The 25,299-nt window shown below is 48.0% G+C and overlaps 1 protein-coding gene across 1 annotated transcript; it reads left to right on the forward strand.

Annotated features, from left to right (window-relative positions):
• Window positions 1-1,407: 1,407 nt before the first annotated feature.
• On the forward strand, window positions 1,408-24,665 carry ADCK5 (aarF domain containing kinase 5). The gene is made up of 15 exons (XM_083622084.1): window positions 1,408-1,717; window positions 9,244-9,347; window positions 9,713-9,862; window positions 10,870-10,945; window positions 11,810-12,010; window positions 12,218-12,358; window positions 13,315-13,428; window positions 14,596-14,727; window positions 16,352-16,435; window positions 17,792-17,873; window positions 19,485-19,563; window positions 20,275-20,366; window positions 22,157-22,415; window positions 23,329-23,445; window positions 24,213-24,665. The coding sequence occupies exons 1-15, from the start codon at window positions 1,700-1,702 to the stop codon at window positions 24,325-24,327; spliced, it is 1,764 nt and encodes a 587-aa protein (XP_083478210.1). The 5' UTR covers window positions 1,408-1,699; the 3' UTR covers window positions 24,328-24,665.
• The last annotated feature ends 634 nt before the right edge of the window (window positions 24,666-25,299 follow it).

The following is a 25,299-nucleotide window of genomic DNA, read 5'->3' on the forward strand; positions in this document are numbered from 1 at the left end:
AAAAATACATTAAAATGTCACACATTAAAAACTTCCCTGAACAGGGCTGCCTTCAGATGTCTTCTAATAATCTTGTGTGAGTATTATTATTGTTAAGATTATTATATACCTGACATTTTCCCTGACTCAAGGTGGCTGACAGATAAAACCAAGAACTGCTTAAAATATAGGAAAAAACGATAATTTAAAAGCCATTTTATACACACACACGCTCCATTAAAACCATACAGATAATTACAATGGGAGCAGCATGGCACCACCCCTGTCATTAAAAGGAGTCAGTTTCCAAACACCTGTAATAATAATAATAATAATAATAATAATAATAATAATAATAATTATTTATTATTTATACCCCGCCAATCTGGCTGAGTCTCCCCAGCCACTCTGGGCGGCTCCCAATCAAATGTTAAAAACAGTACAGCATTAAATATTAAAAACTTCCCTAAACAAGGCTGCCTTCAGATTTCTTCTAAATGTCAGGTAGTTGTTTATTTCCTTAACATCTGGTGGGAGGGTGTTCCACAGGGCGGGTGCCACCACCGAGAAGGCCCTCTGCCTGGTTCCCTGTAACTTTGCTTCTCGCAGGGAGGGAACTGCCAGAAGGCCCTCGGAGCTGGACCTCAGTGTCCGGGGATGGGATGGAGATGCTCCTTCAGGGATACTGGGCCTTTGAGGCCATTTAGGGCTTTCAAGGTCAGCACCAACACTTTGAATTGGGCTCAGAAACGGACCGGGAGCCAATGCAGATCTCTCAGGACCGGTGTTATGTGGTCTCAGCGGCCGCTCCCAGTCACCAGTCTAGCTGCCACGTTCTGAATTAATTGCAGTTTCCGCATCCCAAACGGAACAAGACGTGACGGTGCGTCTGCGGGTCGCATTTCGCCGCTACCGCGCATGTGCGTGACGTCCTTTTGAGCATCTGCGCATGCATGAGTGGTGAAACCTGGAAGTAACGCACTCCGCTACTTCCGGGTTGCCGCAGAGCGCAACTCGAACGCGCTCAACCCGAAGCGCATTCAACTCGAGGTATGACTGTAAATATATCCCTAAACATTCTTTTTAGAAAAAAGCACTAATAATAATAATAATAATAATTTGAACCCAGCTGTTTTCTTTTTCTTTTAAAAAAAGTTTTATTGGGTTTTACAGTTTTATATTCAACACAATCCTCTTGAACACAATGAAAATTTCACAAATCCACATCTCCCCCCAACACCCTCCCTTGAATTCCCTCAACCTCCTCTTCTGGTTCTTTAAATATTTGATACTTCTGCTTCTTTCCATTCCTCAATTTTAAAATCCTTCAGCTAAATATATTTTTATATTACCACTTTTATACCCTACCTTTCCCAAATACACCTGACGTTATCCCGCCTCGCCTTGTACACTTGTGTTTACTCCAACCCTGGTTTCCAAGGCGCTAGTCCTCAGCGCTCCCCCGAAGCTCCGCCCCTCCCGTGAGGTCATGACGCCGCGTCCAGGGGCGGAGCTTCATCGGCCCACTCCCGCGAGCCTCCTCCCCATAGGCCGCCGAGGCGCGGCCCCGCCCCCCTCTCCGGCCGCAGCCAATCGGAGCGCGGCTGGGCGGGGGCAGCGCGGCCCGAAGGCTCGGCGGCTTCGGTCGTAGTAGCAGCAGGCGGCGGTGGCGGCGGCGGAGGTTGCGTGGCCGCCGGGCGGGCAGGAAGAAAGGGGCGCCATGGAGCTGCAGCGGACGGTGAGGAGAACCCTCGACCCCCCTTTCCCCTCAGCTCCCCCCTTTCCCGCCCTCTCCCTCAGCAAGGTCGTTACCTCAGCTTTTCCTCGCGGGGGTCTCTTAGGAGCATTACGGTAGCAGCTCCCCCTCACCGCAGGTCTGTTTCGGGCACAGTTACGGTAAATCCCCCTGCCGCGTCTCTCTTCGGGGCATTACGGTAGCGCCCCCTTTTCAGCTGCGCTCATCGCGGCGCATTACGGTAACCCCCCCCGCCGCCTTTTTCTGCCCCACTGAATTTATCATATTTATCCCCCCCTCTCTTTGCAAGTGGGGCTTTTCCCTCCTTTATGCACCCCGACCCCCCCTTCCGCGTCTCTCTTCGGGGCATTACGGTAGCGCCCCCTTTTCAGGTGCGCTCATCGCGGCGCATTACGGTAGCCCCCCATTTTTCTGCCCCACTGAATTTATCATATTTATCCACCCCTCTCTTTGCAAGTGGGGGCTTTCCCCTCCCTTATGCACCTCCGACACCCCCCCCAGCTGCAAGCAGGGCAGGAGTGCCCCTTTGCCATGCACATTACGGTACTTTCTGGGCACCCCCCCCCCACTCCAGTGTGGGGCTGGGAGTGGGGAGGGGGGGCAGCCCTGATTCTTTCCTGCAGGGAGGAGAATCTCTCCAGAGCCTGGAGGGGCAGCTCATTGGTTTGGGAGTGAGGAGAACAGAGTACAATAGTGATAGTGAAATAGTAAATAAGCAAAAACAAACAACAACCAGTTAAATAGTAAATAAGTAAAAAAATAACAATAGTAAAAAAGGAGCTGGGCTCTTAGGTGCCCCCCCCCCCCCATCTCGTTGCTCTCTGGATCTCTGCTGAGGATCAGATCCTGCCCCCCTTGTAACCTATTTGATGAATTATTGTATTTTAATACTTTGCTGCCAGCTGCCCAGAGTGGCTGGGGAAACCCAGCCAGATGGGTCAGGTATAAATAATATTTATTATTATTATTAATAATAATAGAGCCTCTCTTTTGCTGGAAGCTGCCCAGAGTGGCTGGGGAAACATTGGCAGAAATCTGGTGGCCCATTCTGTGTGCGGCGCATGAAAACCATGTGTTTTTGTGGCATGCTCCTTTTCCTCCCCCGTATGGAATTTGCTTGCAAATGACTTCGCGGATGTTGTGAAATTACTTTTTCCTAGTTACAGATAGGTAGCCGTGTTGGTCTGCCATAGTCAAAACAATTTTTTTTTTCCTGCCAGTAGCACCTTAAAGACTGGCAGGAAAAAAAAAATTGTTTTTACTTTTTCCTAAGCAGGCTCTTTGTTCCACACTGTTCTCCCTCCGTGCTGTTTATTGCCGCTCAGATCTTTGCGCCCGTTCAGAGCTTCTTGAGCAACTCATTCCATAAACTTGCGCTACACATCAGCCGTTTTCCCAAAGTGTGTGGTGGCGCCACCTGGGACAGTGGGATTTTCCTTGGGGGGCTCTAAGAGGCGAGGGGGTGGCAGGAGGAGGCGTGTGTGCAAGAAGTGCAAATTTGAAAAGCCGGTATCCCCGAATCAGGTTCATCAATTTTGTTGAATGAAATAGTTTGAACTTATAAATGTGCAATTAATTCTTCCTGTTTTGAATTCTGCTGTGTTATTCTCTTAGCACCAACCATTCTGAACAATGCTTGTTTGGTTGTAAGTCACTTTGGGTTGCCCTGGGCAAAATAAAGCAACGTACACGTTTAGTAATAATAATAATAATAATAATTTATTATTTATACCCCACCCATCTGGCTGGGCTTCCCCAGCCACTCTGGGCAGCTTCCAAAAAAAATATTAAAATACTGTAATACATCAAACATTAAAAGCTTCCCTAAACAGGGCTGCCTTCAGATGTCTTCTAAAAGTCTGGTAGTAAATGATAATAGCTATAGAGTGATCATCTAATGTTTATTGGATGGTTTTCACCCCTAAATTGATTTTTGAATTCTGAATTTATTGCTATTCATGTTTTATACTGTATTTTATGCTGTTTTTTGTTGCATCAATGAAGTGTTTTAAATTTGTTGCTAGCTGCCCTGAGCCCGGTTTTCTGAACCCCAAAGGGCGGGGTATAAATAAAAATTTATTATTATTCTTATTATAGTGGGGGAGGGCAGTGGGGACGAGTGAACGGAACCCAAGGGTGGTCTGAAAAGGTTTGGCAACTGCTGCTAGATCCTTTCAGCTTCTGTCCAGTCCAGCCGGCCGGCTGTCAGCTGTGCTTTCTTCCAGCCTTGAGATGTTCCCAGCGTGAGGAAGAGTCAAGACCCCTCTTGTCCCCGCGCTGGTTTCCTGCCTGCAAGGACAAACTGTGGGCGTGAGGCTGGAGGCACAAAGGGCCACCCAGAGATCTTGCAATCTTGGGCTTGACCTGGTTTTTTCCAGCCCAGCGGGAAGATTCTCTGGGGACGAATGCCCCCCACCCGGCATCTGTGGAGTGGGGCCTCCAAAGGGCAGGGTTGCTAGGATCTTCCCAGGACGTGGCTGGCATGTGCTGAGGTTGACTCATCGAATCATAGAACAGTAGAGCTGGAAGGGACCCAAGGGTCATCTAGTCCAACCCTCTGCAATGCAGGAATCTCAGCTATAGCATCAGTGACAGCCAACCTCTGCTTTAACATTGCCATGGTAGAAGAATCCACAATCTTCCACTTCTTGCTTTCAGTTCTTCCTGATGTTTAGTCGGAATTTCCTTCCTTGGAACTTGAAGCCATGGGTTTGAGTTCTATTTTTTTTTTAAAAGAAATATTTATTAAGATTTTACAAAAAGCAGATATGCAAAAACACATAATAAAAAAACAAGAAAAATCATAAGAATAAACACACACACAAAAAAGATACAAAAAATTAAAAACAATTCTTTTTCATAATTTAAAACTCATTTGCTTGTTTCTTTGACTTCCTCACACCTCCCCTTCTTGTACTCCCATTTAAATGATCAAATCAGCAAATCCTTACCCTCTTTCATTTATTGAGTTCTACCCTCCAGAATCAAGGAAAACAAGCTTGCTGCATCCTACATGTGACAACCCTTTAGATAATAATAATAATAATAATAATAATAATAATAATAATAATAATAATAATTTATACCCCACCCATAAGGGACGCGGGTGGCGCTGTGGGTTAAACCACAGAACCTAGGACTTGCCGATCAGAAGGTTGGTGGTTCGAATCCTCGTGACGGGGTGAGCTCCCGTTGCTCGGTCCCAGCTCCTGCCAACCTAGCAGTTCGAAAGCACATCAAAGTGCAAGTAGATAAATAGGTACCGCTCCAGCGGGAAGGTAAACGGCATTTCCGTGCGCTGCTCTGGTTCGCCAGAAGCGGCTTAGTCATGCTGGCCACATGACCCGGAAGCTGTATGCTGGCTCCCTCGGCCAGTAAAGCGAGATGAGCGCCGCAACCCCAGAGTCGGCCACGACTGGACCTAATGGTCAGGGGTCCCTTTACCTTTACCCCACCCATCTGGCTGGGTTTCCCCAGCCACTCTGGGTGGCTTCCAACAGTCTATTAAACATTAAAAGCTTCCCTAAACAGGGCTGCCTTCAGATGCCTTCTAAAAGTCAGATAGTTGTTTATTTCCTTGACATCTGGTGGGAGGGTGTTCCACAGTGAGGGAGCCACTACCGAGAAGGCCCTCTGCCTGGTTCCCTGTAATTTGGCTTCTCGCAGTGAGGGAACTGCCAGATGATTGAAGATGGCTCTCATATTCCCTCTCAGCCTCCTCTTTTCCAGGCTAAACATACCCTGCTCCTTCAACCGTTCCTCATCAGGCTTGGTTTCCAGACCATTGATCATCTTGGTCACCCCCCTTTACAAACCTTCCAGTTTGTCAACATCCTTCTTAAATTGTGGGGCCCAGAACTGGACACAGTATTGCAGCTGTGGTCTGTCCAAGGCAGAAGAGAGTGGGACTATGGCTTCGCTTGATCTGGACACTAGACTTCTGTTGATGCAGCCTAGAGCAGAATTCACTTTTTCCCCTGCTGCCTCCTTGAGTCATAGAATTGGACAGAGCCTTCTGGGTGATCCAGTTCATGCTGTCAACCACCCTGTGATCCTTGGATGGAGGGCGATCTAAAAAATTAATAAATAAAATAAATAAATCATTGGGCACAATAATACAAAGCCTTCTAAATCAGGTTATTTCACATTTTACTTATTTCATGAAATTTATATACCGCTTGATTGTAAGAACAAAACAAAACCACAAAGTGGTTTGCTATAAAACGATAAAACAGTAAAATTATGGCTAAGAAAAATTAACAACCATAATTTAAAACTGTCAGAAAGTTAAAATAACAGTAGACTAAGAACAGGTTGAAACTCTCACCAATTTTCTAATCATCTGGCTAGGCATTTCTAAGCAAGAATGTTTTTGGCAGGTGCCAAAATGAGTACAATGAAGGGCACCTGGCTGGTATCAAGTGGCAAGGAGTTCCAAAGTGTATCTTACCAGTACAGTATTAAGAAACTGCATTTAAAAAAAAAAACTGTAAAAATTCCGCTGCAAATCCTCAGGATTCCTCCTTGCAGGGCTGTTTGTGGCAGAATGGGAAGGTGGGCAGAACAGGCTCTGAGGTGGGCTTCACTTTGCCCCCCCCCATTTGGGGGGCTTAGAGAGAGGCCTCCCCCACAGGGCTGCTTGGCTACTGGTGCTGTGGGCTGCCCTCAAAGCATCCTCCATAGCTATGGTTTCTGCCTGTGCCTTGACTTTGCAGCTTTTAAGAACGGTGATTGTAAGTGTTTGCGCTTGATCCAGCTGTTTTCCTCCTCCTGCCCATTCCTTTTTTCCTTTCGTGTCGTGTCTTTTTTATTTATTATTAAAGATGGTGAACCTGTGGGCCAGGATTGTCCCTAATTTCCGTAAGCCACCCCGAGAACCATTCTGATGACGAAAAGCACATCAATGCCGCAAATAAAATAAAATAGCCGGTTGCTGTTTTGAGGAGGCCCAGAATGGTCTTGGGAAACTGTGCCTGGCGTGGTTCAGGGACCTGGTGTGAGCTTGGAAAGCGCCACTCAAGTCCCAACTCTTCCGAATACTCCTTTGGTGCCTTTAGGCAAGATTCTCTTCCCTCTGCCTCAGTCTTCCCAATCTGCGAAATGGGTGCAATTCTGTTTGCCTCTCTTTCCAGGGTGCTGCAAGGATTGCCGGACCCAACCTTTGGACACCTTTTGCACATCAGCGGGCAGGTTGCCAGTCCGTGTATCGCAGAGGGACCTTTGCTCTGTGTATTTGCTGCTTATCAGCTTTCTAAAGGCGCTTTGCAGATGGTTTGAGATCGGATGGGAGAGGAAGGCGGCAGCCTGCAAGCTAGCCTGGCCCTCTCCTTGGCCTGGTCTGTTGTCCTGCAGATGTTCTCTCTGATAAAAAGGCCACTGTCCTTGGTAGCTGCCTCCATCCCGGGGAATGAGAACAGGAGGCCAAGGTCTTTCCCATCCCCTCTCTTGTCTCCATATCCCCCTGTGCCAGCAAGTTCCTTTCTTTTAAAATAAATAAATGTTTTTTTAGTTTTCAAAAGTTCACGCATATCATCATCGCCAATGTTTAATTTATCCATTGACTTCCCATCGCCCCCTCCATGATATTTATCTATCGATGCTGCATATTTTAACTTACAATACTCCACATATATATCCTAAATTATTAGCCTTAATATTGCTGCTGTTTCAAATCCTGCTTGTGTTTTCATGCAACGATAATAGTTCTTTAGATATTGAACACGAACATGAAATTTATTACGGTCAGAGACCAGCTTGAGAAACGCAAATGGAACTGCAATCCCCATAGCAAAACAAACATTTAAAACAATATACGACAATGGATTTGATTTAATTTATTTTTTTCTCAATTTTTTTTATTGGTTTTCACATTTCTCACATAAAAAAGGAACAAAAAAAACGAAAAACATTACAATACACAAAATCAAAAAACATATAAAAAAGGATTTTTACTTCCAAATCCTAATTTCATTACATTGATAACTGACTTCCTCGAATCCCCTCTGACTGAATTTTATTATATGACCTGTTTAGCAGTTCTCCAAATTCATATTTCTAATAATATTAACTTCTTTCATTTACTAACTTCTTCTGTTTTATTAATATTCTAATCCTTAATATTTATTAACAACATATTCTTATTCTACCCCTAAGCCTAATTATTACTTCCAAGAAATTTCTCTCTATCTTATGTTACAATATTTAGCCAAATATTCATTAAAATTCTTCCAATCCTCTTGTGTCTCCTCTTCTTTCTGGTCGCGGATTCCTCCAGTCAGGTTGGCCTACAACAACAATGGATTTTAAGTTTAAAAGTGTGATAGGCATATAAACACATAAAAACTTATTTAGCTATTCTACAAAAGGTTTCCGGTCCTCGAAGAACGCTTTGCCATTTCGACCTCTGATTTTTGCTGTTAGCTTTGCCAGTTCTGCTTAATCCATCCTTTCCATGGGCTGTTCTTCCTTCGTGGAAACCTCCTCTTTCCATTTTTGAGCGTGCAAGATTCTTGCTGCTGTCATTGCATGCATAAAAAAAATTAACCAACATGCCCACAAGTTTCTATCCAAGAGCACAGGCTGTTCTTTCGGCTTCGGAGAGCTGGGTTTGACGCTGCTTGCACCCACATTTGCCCCAAAACCTTTGCTGCCCTCACAGCCTAGGACCCTCGTACCTACGGGACCACCTCTCCCGGTCTGCCCCGCGGAGAATCTTAAGGTCCCTAATAGCAACACCCTAGAGGTCCCAGGCCCTAAGGAAATCAGATTAGCCAGAGCCCAGGGCCTTTTCAACACTGGCCCCGGCCTGGTGGAACGCTCTGTCTCATGAAACCAGGGCCCTGAAGATCTGATTTCTTTCTGCAGGGCCTGTAAGACAGAGTTGTTCTGCCTGGCCTTTGGCTTGGAATCAACTTGATCCCCTCCCCCTCTTTCCTTTCTCCTTCTGTGATGGAACTCCTATTTGGGGACTTCCCTGGTTTTTTTCTGGCCCACGTAGGTCCAGTCTGGATAGTTGGCCTTGGTGAAGACTTGACGTTTTCATCCCCCAAAAGTTTTTGATTTGAGTTTCCATTGAAATGAGGCTGTATTTTAATGTTTTAATATTTTAATGTCTGTATTTTTCGCTCTATAAGATGCACTTTTTCCCTCCTAAAAAGTAAGGGGAAATGTGTGTGTGTGTGTCTTATGGAGCGAATACAGGCTGCGCAGCTATCCCAGAACCCAGAGCCTGGGATGCATCCCTTTTTTCTTGCATTCCCCCTCTAAAAACTAGGTGTGTCTTATGGTCAGGTGCGTCTTGTGGAGCAAAAAATACGGTATTTTAATCTTGTTTTAAAGTTGTATTTTAATCAACTGTTTTTATACCTGGTGTTAGCCGCCCTGAGCCCGGTCTTGGCTGGGGAGGGCGGGGTATAAATAAAACTTATTATTATTATTATTAGGGTGGGCCTTCCGTCCCTGGGGCTCTCAGCCATGCTAAACCCCCCCTCTCTCCTCCGATTCCTCAGGTCCAGATCTGTCGCTTTCACCTGCTGCTCTTACGGCGCAAGAAGACCCCTTGGCTGATCTCTGCCCCCCAGTGCAGGCAGCGCTCCGATTCCCAGCCATCCAGGTATACCTGGGATTTAAGCGGGGGGGGGGGGCAACCTTGACCATCCTGGCATCCTTCGGATGTTTAGGAATCCAGATGTTGGTAGTCCCAAACACCCGAAGGCCACCAGGTTGGCCAAAGCCATCGCAGATTGGTCCAGCTGACCGGGACCCCAAGGGCCATCTAGTCCAACCCCCTGCCATGCAGGTGCCCCCACCAGCGGGTTGGGCTAGATGATCGCTGGGGGTCCCTTCCAACTCTGCAGTGCTGTTTAACGTGCTTTGCTTTTCAATGGATGGGGAAGGGGAGGTTTCCGTGCGGAATGAGGGCCAGGTGTTTGAGGGGTGGTGCTGTGGGTCTCTGCTCACGCCTCTGCCCCACTGCAGCTCTCGTCGGCAGAGGGGGCTGCTGAAGAAGGCGTTCCTGGGGCTGTCCGTGGGCCTCCCCCTCGCAGCTGGGATCCGCTACTGGATGGCCGAGACGCCGGAACGGCGAAGGATGAGGCTGCTGGTCGAGGGACTGGGGCGCTTTACCAGGTGGCTGACAACACGCTCTTTCCCTTCCCCTTTCCCAGGGAGGGAGGGATTTTAATTTATTGATTGATTGCATTTACATCCTGCCTTCTTTGCTCCAAAGGAGCTCAAGGTGGTTGTCCCTCGTTCTCCCCTTCCCCTTTTAGCCTCACAACAACCTTGCAGGGGAGGGACACTTGGCTGAGAGTGAGGGGTCCTGAGTTATTTTTTTCAGTTGATGCTGAGGTCCACATATATTTACAGTGGTACCTCTGGTTGCGAACGGGATCCGTTCCGGAAGCCCGTTCACAACATTAAAAGAGCGCAACCCACAGTGGCGCGTCTGCGCACACGAGGGTTATGATCCACCGCTTCCACGCATGCACGTGATGTCATTTTGTGCTTCCGCACATTTGCGAGCGGCGAAACCTGGAAGTAACCCTTTCCGGTACTTCCGGGTCGCCGCAGGACGTAATCTGAAAGAACGTAACATGAAGCAAACATATCGTGAGGTATGACTATACCAAAAGAGAAAGTCACGAGTCCTGAATTTTCCCCCTATTTGGGGGCAATTGAGGTTCCGGCAGCCGTTAGCATCTCATAAGAGCTGAACCCTTTCAGCTGATTATCCCATAGATTCAAAACAGAGCTGCGGCGAAGTTGCAGTGAGATGTTTGAGTATTTCGGACGTTTCTCGACAATCCGTTGCCCAGAATTTGAATCCCTGTGGGCAGTCCCACCATAGCTGAGAAAAGTGCTTGTTTTTCCACAACCCTTTCAAGAGTTCTGTGGGCAAGTTGCCGTGTTGTCCCGTTCCATCCTTATAGGATTTTCATAGAACACACTCTCACGTAAACCAAGACTGACCCAATATGATTCAGATGACCATAGCCCATCCCATGTAGAATCCTGAATTTGCATGGACAGGTCTTTCTCCCGCTCAAGTTTAAGGCCTAACAGCAGACCAGAAGAAATACCCACTAATTCTGTCGGGTGCAGAATGGTAACTTTCCTTTTCCTCTCTCGCAAAGGTCCTTGCAGTTGGGAATCCAGATCTCCCTGGATTACTGGTGGACACACCACATCTCGTTGCGGGGCCTGGACGAGGTACAGTTCCCTGCTGCTTCTCTCTGAAGCTCTGAGCTGTTCAAAGGAACCCAGCCAGCTCTCGACTAGGGCCAGGGCCTTTTCAGTACTGGCCCCGACTTGGTGGAACGCTCTGTCACAAGAGACCAGGGCCCTGCAGGACTTGACATCTTTCTGCAGGGCCTGCAAGTCAGAGCTGTTCTGCCTGGTCTTTGGTTTGGACTCAGTCTCCCTCCCCTTAAGGTCTTGATTTATTGGCTACTTTAAAATGAGGCTACATTTTAAATTGCATTTTAACTTGTATTTTAAATTGGGTGTCCCCCCCATTATGTTTTTCTTGTAATTTTACTGGTGTTAGCCGCCCTGAGCTCTGGCCGGGAAGGGCGGAGTATAATAAAATAAAAAATTATTATTATTATTATTATTATTATTATTATTATTATTATTATTATTATTATCAAGCAGCCTTGAGAGGCTCAGAAGGGTCAGGTCTCAGTGGGGCAGCGGGAGCTGAATTGATCACCCCAAGGGTTTCCTTGCTGGATGCTTAATGTAGGGGAACGGGGTGGCAAAGGGAGTCCTAGAATCACAGAACTGTAGAGTCAGAAGGAACCCAGAGGTCATCCAGTCCAACCCCCTGCCATGCAGGAAGATGCAGCTGTCCCACACGGGGATCGAACCTGCAACCTTGGCGTTATCAGAACTCTGACCAACCGAGCTATATCTAATGGTTTGAATGCCCCCTTCGGGCCCAAAAGGATCCCCAGGTGGCTTCCAAGACATTGGGAGTCCACCCGCCGTGTCCAGAGGGCTTCAGGCGTACCCCTTGCCCTACCCTCGGGGCCGCCAGTTTCTGACCCCTTTCCCCCTCTTCCCTGTCGTCAGAACAGCCCAGGGTACAAAGCCGTCCTCTCGGAATGCCACCAGCGGGCGGCCGACAGCATCGTCCGCGGCGCCATCCGGAACGGGGGCCTCTACATCAAGCTGGGCCAGGGCCTGTGCGCCTTCAACCACCTCCTGCCCCCGGAGTACATCAACACCCTGCGCACCTTGGAGGACCGCGCCCTCACCCGCGGCTACAAGGAGGTAGAGCAAGTTTGCTGCCATTCCTCCCACCGTGGGCTCGGCCGGGGGGGAGCTGGCGTCCAGCCGCTTCAATCAGTTGCTTTGCTTTTTTACAATCGGTCGGCGAACGACTCTTGCGAAATAAATAAGTAGAATGAGCAAGCTCTCTAGCGGCCAAGGCTGGCCAAAGCCGGCTTAAGCGTCTTCCCCACGTGTCGTTGTCTGCAGGTGGACGAGCTCTTCCTGGAGGATTTCAAAGCCAAGGCGGACCAGCTGTTCCTCGAATTTGACTACCAGCCGATCGCTGCTGCCAGCTTGGCCCAGGTGCACCGAGCAAAGCTCCACGACGGCACCCCGGTGGCCGTGAAGGTCCGTGGCTATGCTGCACCCCTCCCCCCCTCCCCCCCATTACAGTGGTCCCTTGGTTCTCAAACTTAATCCATTCCGGAAGTCCGTTCCAAAACCAAAGTGTTCCAAACCCAAGGCGCGCTTTCCCATAGAAGGTAATGCAAAATGGAATAATCCGTTCCAGACTTTTAAAAACAACCCCAAAAACAGCAATTTAACATTAATTTTAGTATCTGAAAGCAATAATCAATGTACAGGGGTACCTCGGGTTAATTCGTTCCGGAGGTCCGTTCTTAACCTGAAACTGTTCTAAACCTGAAGCAGCACTTTAGCTACTGGGGCCTCCCACTGCTGCCGTGTGATTTCTTTTCTCATCCTGAAGCGAAGTTCTTAACCTGAGATACTATTTCTGGGTTAGTGGAGTCTGTAACCTGAAGCGTCTGTAACCCAAGGTACCACTGTACTGTACTATAAAATAAACAAGCTAGAATTGTAGATGATAAAAGTTAAAATTATTTTTTTCTTACCTGCACTGATGATAGTCATTGTTTGGATGGGGGGCTTTTATCCATTTCCACAGTCACGCAATCGTTCAATCAGTAGCTGAACTGGGCTCCACACAGTCACAAAAACAAATTAACCGAAAAAGCCCCAAAAACAAAAACGCAAAATAAATAGCAAAAACAAAAGCGCCAAACTTAATCTGTTCCGGAAGTCCATTTGACTTCTGAAATGTCCGAAAACCAAGGCACAGCTTCTGATTGGTGCAGGTGCCCTGGAAGCGATAGCCAACAGCTGCATCAAACATTCAGCTTCCGAAAAATGTTCAAAAACCGGAACTCTTCCGGGTTTTCGGTGTTTGAGAACCGAGGCATTTGAGAACCAAGGTACCACTGTGTTCTCGGAAGGCCTTGTGGGGCAGCTGTGGGGTTCTGCCGCCCCAGATTCCCAGTCTCTCCCTTTCCGCCCCTTTGTAGGTCCAGTACATTGACTTGCGGGACCGGTTTGACGGAGACATTCGCACGCTGGAGTTCCTACTGCAGATCGTGGCGCTGATGCACCCTAGCTTTGGGTTCAGCTGGGTCTTGAAGGTCGCCGTGCTGGGCTCTTAGCTGGGTGGTGGGTGGGTGGTTGCCCTACTGTTTCCCCCACTGATCGCCACGGGGGGGGGCGAATTAGAAGAAGTGGCGGGTGGAAGGAATGTTCCCTGGAGCAGCAGGGCTTCTGAAGGCTGGGTGCTCGAAGCCACAGGATTGCGAGAGGGTTCTTGCACCCAAATCCTGCTTGCAAGCTTTCCCTTGGGGCATCTGGTTGCCCACTGTGAAGACAGGATGCCGGTCTAGATGGGGCCTGATCCAGCAGGGTTCTTCTTAGGGAGGTCTCTTGGGATAGCAGAGCCTCCATGCCCAGGGACACTGTACCTCTGAATTCCGGATAACAGGGAACAACAATAGGAAATAGTGTTGTTCTCAGGTTGTGCTTGAGGATTTCCCACAGGCATCTAGTCAGCCCCTGTGAGGACAAGATGCCTGAGTAGATGGGGCCCCCATTGGCCTGATCCAGTCAGCTCCTCCTATTTTTTTAAGTAGTGACGGCCTCCAACTTGGATGGCTTTAGCATTATTATTTATTGAGTTTATATATCGCCCAATCAACATTTGATGATCTTCTTCTACCGGTCCACAATAGAAAGTGTCCTTTCCTACTGCATCACGGTGTGGTACACTGGTTTGACAACAGGTGATAGGGAGTGCCTACAGAGGGTGGTGAATACAGCACAAGATATTATGGGCTGTCCCGTGAATCCGCTGGATGAAATAGCGGAAGAACGTGAGAGTGCGGAAAATTCTCAGGGATGATTCACACCCTGGCCGGCACTTTCTTAATCTCCTGTCTCGGGCAGAAGATATGGAAGCATGATTAGTCGCACCAACAGGGTAAAGAACAGCTTCTATCCTGGGCTGTTAGGCTGCTGAATGAAAAGATAACAACAGGGCAGCTGACTTTTGGGTTTGGTGGGTATGCGTCAGTAAACGAGGGGAATTAAGACTAAGAGAGCTGAGTGGGGGGTGCTCGTGCAATCTCACTGGATACAAATTGTACAAGTGACATTAAAGTATTTCAAACTATACCCGGAGGTCTCAAGGCGGTTCACAGAAAAGATCACAGCATAATCAGAATAAAAACAACAACCCAATAACACGCCCCTCCTGTAACGCTTCCTGACCCCCCTTGAAAGCTCCCCTTCTCGCCCCCCAGGACCTGAAGGACACGCTGGCCCAGGAGCTGGACTTTGAGAATGAGGCGCGCAATTCGGAGCGCTGCGCCCAGGAGCTGAAGCACTTTGACTTTGTGGTGGTTCCTCGGGTGTACTGGGAGAGAAGCAGCAAGGTGCGTCTCTGCGCATGGCGGCAGGATGTGGCGGCGTCTCTGTGTGTTTGTGTATAAAAGAGCCATTGATGGCTGGAGGTGGGGAAGCAGAGAAAGGAATGAGATTGGGGAAGGAACTTGGCCACTTCCAGCCCAAGGGAGTGAAATCATTGGGGGGGACTGTATTTTTACTCCCCCCCCCATGCCAGCTGAAAGAGTATCCCCGCCATCCCCAACCTGGTGCCCCTTCCCCCATGACTTTTGGTTTCCAAGTTGCATCGGCATCAGGCAGCCCTGCTGGATTTGTGGCCTGACTGGAGGGCACCAGCTTGGGGAAGCCTGCCCTCTGTGCACTCCCCCCCCAGCTAAGACAAGTACATTTTCTGCATTTGTGTGTGTGTGTGTGTGTTGAAAACACCAGCTTCGGGTCATTGCCACGTTACATCTTCTCGGGGTTCCAGGTGTTGGCTATTTGCAGTGTGGTAGCGCTGCAGAGAGCTTGCTGGGGAGACCATGCGTTAAAAAGGGACTCAAAAATAACTTAAACAAGGCTTTAATAACAAAAACAAAAACTCCTTTTACACTAAATACATTAACAAACAAACATGACCCAACCACCAACCCATCCCTCAGGGTAATGGGAGAGCTAGTTGCTGCTCCTTATATACTCTACCCAATTGCTGACACAGCTTAATCAATACAACTCAGCAGCACCTGCTATGTTTCACAGCTGTAAAGCTGGGTCTCATTATTTTGCTCTGGCCCTTGCTCTGGCCCCTTAAAGACATACACATCGGGTGGAACAATGATGAACCTTTACATTTAAAGAAACAATTCAACACCAGGTAGTGTGCCCACAAACACCTGAGCAGGACTGCCCCATATTTGCGTGTGATTCCTGCATTGCGGGAGGTTGAGCTAGCACTCTTCCAATTCTCTGACTGGCAACCCAGTTAGATGGGCGGCATATAAATATTAATATTATTATTATTATTATCATTTTCTGTGGAAATAGAATTTTTATTTATTTATTCTGTATCTGTGCTGCTTTTCACTTGCACGAGTTGCAAAGTGGCTTACGTGCAATAAATAATAACACTGGAAGCCATCACAATTACACCACAAATCATATTTATGGGAGGTGGGGCAAGGCAGATGGGAAAAGCCCTTGCTCAAGGTTCACCAGCGAGTTCCGTTCCCCTAATGTCTTTGGGCCTAAAATTAAAGATGATTGGACAATTATTGACAATATGGGAAATAATTGTGTACAGCTGAGAACACCGGCAGCATTAAGATAAATTCAACAGGGTGAATATGTTTTGATGGATGCAATAATGGAATACTGAACGGTATAGTTTTTGTATGATTTATGATTGTATTGATTTATGATACGTAAAATGAACTGTGGAAAGAGAAGAAAGGAAGTCAATATCTTAAGGGTGTGAAATTAGTATTTTAAATTGTGAAACAGAAAATTTAATAATAATAATAATAGTAATAATAAAAAATAACAATAATGTCAGATCTCTCTCCCTCTCGGGGCCTCAGCAGTCCATGACTCAGGTTGGAAAGCAAAACAGGGCTGTGCGTGCTGCTCTCTGGCTACAATTGACGTCCTCTTTCCTTTCTCTCTCTCTGTCCCAAGAGGGTCCTGACAGCTGATTTCTACGACGGCTGCAAAGTCAACGACATGGAGGGCATCAAGAGGCGAGGCCTGCATGCCAAGGACGTAAGTGGGTGGAGGGGCAGCGCCAGGCGGGCAGGACGGAGGGAAAGGGTGGGCAACAGCAGAGGCTCCGTCCCACGCTGGCTTGAACAGCTTGCCTCCTTCACGCTCCACCCCAGAGGCAGCAGCATCTTCGCTTCCTGGCCTCGGAGGGAGCGGTGGGGTGTATTTGTACGTATTTCATGCGGAAATCGGAAGCAGCCTTCCTGCTGGCTCAGGCTGGACATCCATTTAGGCCAGTGTGGGCATCCCTGTGGCGGATCTTGCAAGCTTCAGGGCAGATAAGAGAAATCCCTTCTTCACTCATCGCCTAGCTCAACTGTGGAACTCCTTTCCACAGGAGGCAGGGATGGCCACCAACCTGGATGGCTTTAAAAGAGGACTGGACAAATTCAAAGTGGAGGAAAGGGCTATTGAAGTCTACTGGCCTCCAGCAGTGCTTCTGAATCCCAGTTGCTGGAATCCTGCTCCCTGGTTTCCCAGTTGGCCGCTGTGACAACAGAATGCTGAACTAGATTGGCCACTGGTCTGATCCAACAGGATTATGTCCTTTTCATCACCCTTTTCTCTGCATGCAGAAGTTCCAGGTCTAAACTATATGCTATGCTCCTCCAAATCCTAGAATTCTGGGCTCTTGTCTCCTCTTGATGGGCAGCTACAGCCCCCTGGGTCTTCCCCAACACATTTTCTAATACTAATGATGTGAATGCTTATTTAAATCCTGCCATCAAGTCTATAGACTTTCTTTGTTTCTGCAAATCATTACCGATTTTACTTCTTCATCCTTAGTTTCCCTCTCCAAAAGGATATTACATGCCATCACTGGCTCCTTTCAACTGAAGGTGACAGGGATTCCACCTTGGAACGTCTGCATGCAGACTAATGGGCCCCGTCCCTGAGCGATGATTCCTCCTCACCTGTTTAAATCTCTCTTGCATTCAAATCTGTGCTTCCCAAACTTTTGGGGACCGCTGCTGCCCCCCTTGGTTCCATAACTTATCCCCTTTGTTTCCCACGCTATCGGAAGCATTGTTCAGAATAGCAGTGTGCACAACCCAGCAAGGAAGGTGAAAGCACAATAAGGTTCTGAACAGCAAACTGCACGTTCAGAAGCCAGTTAAAACCATTTCGTTTCGTTAATTCAACAGAACTGATGAACTTGATGCAGCAACACTAGCTTTCTAAAGTCTGAAAGGCTTTTGCGCCTCCATTGCCCCCCTTTCCTCTTAGCACCCCCCCCAGGTAAGTTGAGGTGGGGGGTGCCTCTTAATTTTGGGGGTGGGGGTGGAGAGGGGTTTCCTGTGCTGACGCAGAGACCCGGGCTTCCTCATCACCCTGCCCTCCTGTGTTGTCTTTCAGGCTGCACAAAAGTTAGTCCAGGCGTTTGCGGAGCAGATCTTCCTGACCGGATTCATCCATGCCGATCCCCACCCAGGAAACGGTACAGAGGGCTGCAGCCAGGGAAGAGGCCAGGCTTAGTTGGGGCATGTGGGCTGAATTGCGGAGCTAATGTTAAATAAGTTGGAGTTATTGTTATTTAATATACCAAGAAAAAAGCACACCAAGAACTCTGGCCAATATAAATTTCAAAAGTGGGGGTGGTCCCTACTCACAAATCAATAGTCAATTGTAACAAAAAATAATCCATTCAAAAGTATGTATTCTGACAAGGATTACAAACTCAAATAAAGATTACAAACTCGGGGATTACAAACTCAAGCTCATAAGGATATGTATAACAATAATTCATTACAGAATTAGAGATAAGAGTTTATGAGTAGAGATAAGTTCATGTTAGCCCGTAGTCAGATTTGACGTGAAGGTCTTAGTTTCAATCATTGAGCAGAAGTCAGAAGTCAATTATGGATCAGAAACCAGGACAGGGCCCTGTTTCGATGTATTCACCTTCATCAGCTGGAAGTATCAAACATTACGTGAAAATACCTTTAAATTCTAAATTATCATAAATTATAAAACAGTCATAAATTACAAAACAGTATTATACAACATTTGCTTCCTTGCCTAATTTTTAAGGTGTCGTTTCAAGAATTTGTATAAATATATCCTGTTATTTTCTACGTTTCTCAGAGATAACAACTGAAAACAATGAATATTAATAATATGTGTTGAATCAAATTAAAAACTCTTAAGGCAGCATATAATCATATGATTCCTTACCTAAGTGTGGGTAGATCAACGTGTATCTTGAGCTTTTCTGTGCATTTTCAATTTGGAAGTGAGCCTTTTATATGCGCTTAAAGGGGTAGATGAGAACCCCTAGATCTTAAATAAATTATGTATAATCCTGATAGCTATTCAGACCCATAGGGGTCATGGTCTTAAGTAAATGGATGCACCGGGCTTCCTGTTGCTCTGTTTTAATGTCTCCGACTGCTTGTAGTGGCTGTCGGGCCAAAGGATGAGATGAGATACATGGACACAGAGTGTGGGGTCAGGGTGAGATGGGGGTTCTGGTGTGGGCTGCTAGAAGAAGCTGAGGGGACATTCTGGGGGGTGGGGTGGGGGGAAGAACGTCTGGTGCTCTGACCTTGTCTAAGAAGCTTGTGCAGGCTTACCTGGGGCTGGTGGGAAATAACCGAAACTGGGAAGCTGGCCAGACCTAGTTGCTGGGGCCCTTTCCGTGCCCCCCCCTCCCTTGTTTCCTGGAGAACATGGTCCATAACCTTCCTTCCCTCCCCCTCCCCTTTTTATGAAAATTACCCGCTCTAGGATCCCACAGCTAATTCTCCCCTGGTCTCCTTGCTGGCCCAAATAGGACTAATTTAGCCAGCTAGCCCTGGGGATCATGTAATGTTTATTGGATGAATTTTCCCCCTAAATTGATTTTTTAATTCTGAATTTATTGTTATTCACATTTTATACTGTATTTTATGCTGTTTTTTGTTGCATCGATTAATTTGTTGTTAGCTGCCCTGAGCCCGGTTTTCTGAACCGGGAAGGGCGGGGTATAAATAAAAAAAAATTTATTTATTTATAACTGAGGCGAGACGCTTCTTCACCCCCTGCCTCCCTCCTTCCCCTCATCTCTCAGTGCTGGTACAGAAGGGACCTGACGGAAAGGTGCAACTCATCCTCCTTGATCACGGCTTGTACGAGATCCTTCACGAGAAGTAAGTCAGCACGAGGCCCCGAGTAATTTCAGGGCGGGTGGTGGGGGTATCGGGCTGGTACAATAGCATCCCACTTGGATGTGGTGTTTGTCGCCTCCCCCCCCCCTTTTGGGGAGCTAAATATGTTTTTATTCCATTTTACAACGTATATAAAAACAGAGAGAGCGGTTTATAACAGCAGGTGGGAGTTAGGTTCTAGTGTTTTGTCAAAACCTCAAATTGTGCGTGATTTTCTCCGTTATCGTTATATCCCAGAGTGAGCGGTGTCAACATCCAGTATAAAGACTAGGACTAGCTGCCTGAGACACAGTTTCTACCCAAATGCGATTTTGGTTTTAAACGCATTGTAAGGGGTCTGTATTGGAGTATATTGTATTTAAAAATGGGGTATCGGAGTTTTTAGGGGGCTAACCAGGCTGGGATAGCAGGCTTGTTGGGTTTTGAATGTCTTATGTAGATTTTTCAATTTCGTTGTTCTGTATGGGACAATGACAATAAAGATGTATTGTATAGGATTTGGGGTTGTTTTGCAATTGACCGTTTGAGCTGCCGAGCTCATAGACGAGACCAGTTCTTCTGACGATATATCTCCATTGGTAGCAGGTGTCCCATCTTGAGCCAGTGTTAGTCTGTTTCCCCAAAAGGCCTTCCCGGTGTTGGCTCCCTGGCAAGGAAGCTCTTGTGATTTTTTTCTCTCTCTGTCTCTTCCAGCGAACGGGAAGCGCTGTGCAAACTGTGGCATGCGATCATCTTGCACGATGATGCCGGCATGCAGATGTACTCCAAGCAGCTGGGTGTGAAAGGTGAGGGGGCAGCTGAGAGCTGCTGGGGGGGGGCAGCCTTAAGGGTCTCTCAGTCAGCAGGTAGAATCTTTCCCCTTTTACACACACGCTGGCTGAGGGTCATGCTCCCCATGGATTTTGTGTTTCTTTGAATGGGAGGTGCTGATTATTATTATTTACAGTGGTACCTTGGTTTAAGAACAGCCCTGTTTACGAACTATTCGGTTTACGAACTCCGCAAAACCAGAAGTAGTGTTCTGGTTAGCGAACTTTATCTCGTTCTACGAACGGAATCCAAACGGCGGAAGGGTACCAGCAGCGGGAGGCCTCATTAGGGAAAGCGTGCCTCAATTTAAGAATAGCTTTGGTTTAAGAACAGACTTCTGGAATGGATTAAGTTCGTAAACCGAGGTACCACTGTATTATTTTATTCTTTATACCCCACCCATCTGGCTGGGTTTCTCCAGCCACTCTGGGCGGCTAACAGCATATATAAAACATAGTAAAATATCACACATTAAAACTTCCTAATACAGGGCTGCCTTCAGATGTCTTCTAAAAGTTTGGTAGTTATTTTTCTCTTTGACATCTAGTGGGAGGGCGTTCCACAGGGTGGCGCCACCACCGAGAAGGCCCTCTGACTGGTTCCCTGTAGCTTTGCTTCTCGCAATGAGGGAACCGCCACAAGGCCCTCGGAGCTGGACCTCAGTGTCTGGGCAGAATGATGGGGGTGGAGACGCTCCTTCAGGTATACTGGACCAAGACCATTTAGGGCTTTAAAGGTCAGCACCAACACTTTGAATTGTGCTCGGAAACGTACTGGGAGCCAGTGTGGGTGTTTCAAGACTGGTGTTATGTGGTCTCGGTGGTCGCTCCCAGTCCCCAGTCTGGCTGCCGCATTCTGGATTAGTTGTAGTTTCCGGGTCACCTTCAAAGGTAGACCCACGTAGAGCACATTGCAGTAGTCCAAGTGGGAGATAACCAGAGCATGCACCACTCTGGCGAGACAGTCTGCGGGCAGGGAGGGTCTCATCCTGCGTACCAGATGGAGCTGGTTGACACCTGCTCTGCACGCAGCTCCCATGGAGGGTAAGGACAACAGGTTCTTTGTGCATTTTCTCCCCATTCCTAGCTAATTTGGAAATGAGAAAGCGGATGTGGGTTTTCCTCCCTCCCTCATAACAGAACCCCAAAGGGGGTTATCCAGCAAATCTGAACATTGGAAGAATGTGGTCCTTCACCCAGCACAGGGTTACGCCATGGAGTTTGCTCCTAGAAGAATACACCTTTTTGTGTATACAGTTGACGCTCGGGTTGCGAACGTGATCCATGCGGGTTGCGATTCGGCGCTTCTGCGCATGCGCAAAGTGCGATATTGCACTTCTGCGCATGTGCGACTGCCGAAACCCAGAAATAACCCATTCCGGTACTTCCGGGTTTCGGCGGTCCGCAACCCAAAAAAAACACAACCTGAAGCGGCTGTAACCCGAGGTATGACTGTACTTGGAACGGAACCCCTGAATAAAATGTGAATAATTGTTTTGGAGAGGCCAGCTTTAGGCTCGCTTCTCTCCTTAACATTATTATGATCCCTGGGATGCAGATGGGCTGGCTTTCCTGAAGCTGCCGGCCTCCGTTCCTGGCAGAGGCGAGATCTGACTGCGCCACTTCCCGCTTTCCAGGGGGTTAGACCAGATGGCCCTTGGGAGTCCCTTTCTGCCTCTACGGTTTCTCCTGCCTTTGCACCGTCGCCCTGTGCTCCACGTGGGCGTGACCCTTGGCACCTAAGCTCCTCCCCTCCCCTCCCCCAGCCCAGGATTACTTCCTGTTCTGCGAGATGCTGCTGCAGCGGCCAATCAACATGGCTCAGCTGGTGCTGTCCAACGTGCTGACTCGCGAGGAGACGGCCTACATGCAGGACATGGCCAAGAACCGCTTCGACCGCATCATGCAGGTGCTGAAGGACCTGCCCCGCTCCATGCTGCTCGTCTTCCGCAACATCAACACCGTCCGGGGCATCAACGTGGCCTTGGGGACCCCCGTGGACCGATACTACATCATGGCCCACAGGTGAGGGGGTGGGACGCCTTGGAGCCAGTGGCTGGAAACCACTAGGAGAGAATCCTCTTGTGCTCTAATCCTGCTTGGTTTCCCAGAATGGGCATCTAGTTCAGCCACTGTGAGAGCAGGAGGCTGGACTAGATGGGCCCCCCCTGGTCTGATCCAGCAGCCACCTCTTATGCCTTTAATAATACTAATAATAATTTATTTATATCCCACCCTCCCCAGCCGAAGCCGGGCCCAGAGCGGCTAACAGCAATAGAAGTAACACAGCATTCTAAAATCAATATTCTAAAATCAATTCAGAGTCAAATTAATGGCAACCATTGGGCTAGAGTTCTGTGAGGATTACCAAAGGAGGGGGTCAGGCTGTGCCTTGGCCAAAGGCCTGGTGGAACAGCTCTGTCTTGCAGGCCCTGCGGAAAGATGTCAAGTCCTGCAGGGCCCTAGTCTCTTGTGACAGAGCGTTCCACCAGATCGGGGCCACGGCCGAAAAAGCCCTGGCTCTGGTTAAGGCCAACCTAACCTCCCTGTGGCCTGGGACCTCCAAGATGTCTTTGTTTGAAGACCGTAAAGTCCTCCATGGGACATACCAGGAGAGGCGGTCCCGTAGGTACGAGGGTCCTAGGCCGTATAGGGCTTTAAGGGTTAAAACCAGCACCTTAAACCTGATCCTGTACTCCACTGGGAGCCAGTGCAGCTGGTATAGCACAGGGTGAATGTGATCCTGCGGCGAGGACCCCGTGAGGAGCCTCGCTGCAGCATTTTGCACCCGCTGGAGTTTCTCAAGGGCAGCCCCGCGTACAGCGAGTTACAGTATTCAATACAATAATTTATGCCCTGCGTGATTCTTGCTCCCTGCAACGCCCTCTCCAAACACCACCAGGATTCAGACTCTGGTGTCTTTCTGTCTCTTTTAAAGTGCGGTGAGATGCTGGAGTCACATGATTAGCCAAAGATCTGGAGGGATCAACAACATCTTCTTCGTTCGCTGGATCCGTGCGGCCTGGAACACTTTCGTGTTTGAGTTTTCGCTCAGGTACGGGGTGTGTGTGTTTGTGTGCCCCCCAGATATTGGGCTGGGAGCCCTGGCAAACGACGCCTACCTCCAGTCAATTTAAATAACCAACCCTGTCCCTTATGCAAACTGTTGCTCTCCAGCTGTTGGACCAAGACTTACAGCCAGCCCTGTTGTGCTGCCCGGAGATTATAGGAGTCACAGTCGAGCATCATCTGCTTTCATGACGGCTGCTGAATTTCAAAACTCTGTAGAAAAAAGTCACAGAACTGAGAAATTGCACAAAACAAATGAAGTACCGTGAAAATCCCTGAAACGAGAAGTAATTGACTAGAAATATTATCTTATGAAAATAAACTAAATAATAAAAATCAAAAAGTTTAAGGAAAAAATTAGAAAAACCTAAAATTGAACAAAGTCTTAACGGGATGCCAGCTACAAACCTCGTTTCACTGAACTATTCAGTTTCCTCAGAATAGTCCTCAATCCTTTATTAATGCTCATTCCTTCACCTAGGTTGAGCTGGGATTATAATACTGCAGAATTTTTGGAGTTCTACCCCCTTTTTTTGAATTTTGGTCATTTAAGGTTTATGATTTTTCTCTTTCCTTCTGAGGAAACTGAATAGTTAAGTGAAACGAGGTTTGTATTTTATTTTCATAACATAAAGTTTCAGGGATTTTCACGGTATTTCATTTGTTTTGTGGTATTTCAAATTTCTGGCTCAGTTACTGGCTGACATCTTTTTGTCTCTCTTTCCACCACCACCCTAAAAAAAACCAAACCAGGTTCCAGGTCACCGCCATAAAGCTCACTACCTCTGTCCTGCGCTTCCTGGCTTTTGCTGGCTTCCTGAAGGACAGGAAGAAGCCGGGGGAGATCTACGAGTTCCTGAAGGCATAGAGCGGCTGCTGCTACGACCTTCTGCCGCAGGCTGGATCGCAGCCTCCAGGGCCGAGGATGGCTGAAGGCCTGTCCAGTTTGCTCCAACACCAGGTGCTTTTCATGCCTGCAGAGGAGGACAAGGTGCTCTCCCACTTTTCTATTAAAAAAATTACCGGTGAGAAATGCAGGACCTGATCCAGACCCTCTGCAGTCATCTGTTAGGCAGAACCAGCGCAAGGGTGGGCTGCAGCCTTCCTGCACCTCAGATTCTGCCAGCAGCAGGGCTGAACGGGAGCCACGTTCCCAACTCCTTGCAGCAAACAGCTTGTGATAATAAATGCCCCGTTTTTATCCTCTGTTGGTATCTTCCGTTGGCTCAAACGCTGATGGGGAAGCTTCCCGACACGTAGCTTGAAATTTAATCTAGAATGGATTGGGAGAGAGAGAGAGACCAGGGAGGGAGGCCTGTTTTGGCCAACTTGCTCCACAGGGGAGGCGGGTGCGATGAGTTCATCTGATGACAAAGCAAATTGGGTTTCTCTGGATGTGAAGAGGTTGGGCGTAGCTTGGCACCCAACAGAATCTTGTAGGTAGAACTTTCTGATGGTGAGAGCTGTTCAGCAGAGGAGCAGGCTGCTGCAGAAGGTGGATTCTCCTTCGCTGGAGGTTTTTCACACAGGTTGGATGGCTGCCTGCCAGGGGTGCTTTAGATGTGACCCCTGCATTGCTGTTCTACGACTCTGTGAACACTGTGGGAAAGGCAATCCTGGGACAGGTTTCTGGTGGTGTGGTGTAGTGGTTAAGAGCGGTGGACTCGTAATCTGGTGAACCGGGTTCGCTTCCCCGCTCCTCCACATGCAGCTGCTGGGTGACCTTGGGCCAGTCACACTTCTCTGAAGTCTCTCAGCCCCACTCACCTCACAGAGTGTTTGTTGTGGGGGAGGAAGGGAAAGGAGAATGTTAGCCGCTCTGAGACTCCTTCAGGTAGTG

The sequence above is a fragment of the Podarcis filfolensis genome (genome assembly GCF_964270895.1).
Source record: "Podarcis filfolensis genome assembly, chromosome: 7".
NCBI lineage: Eukaryota > Metazoa > Chordata > Lepidosauria > Squamata > Lacertidae > Podarcis > Podarcis filfolensis.

Bases quoted from the DNA above. Each gene is read 5' to 3' on its own strand.
- ADCK5 (XM_083622084.1), top strand. The intron at 12,011-12,217 runs GTAGAGCAAGTT...CGTTGTCTGCAG, and splicing joins TCACCCGCGGCTACAAGGAG to GTGGACGAGCTCTTCCTGGA. The intron at 20,367-22,156 runs GTGAGGGGGCAG...CCCCTCCCCCAG, and splicing joins CAAGCAGCTGGGTGTGAAAG to CCCAGGATTACTTCCTGTTC.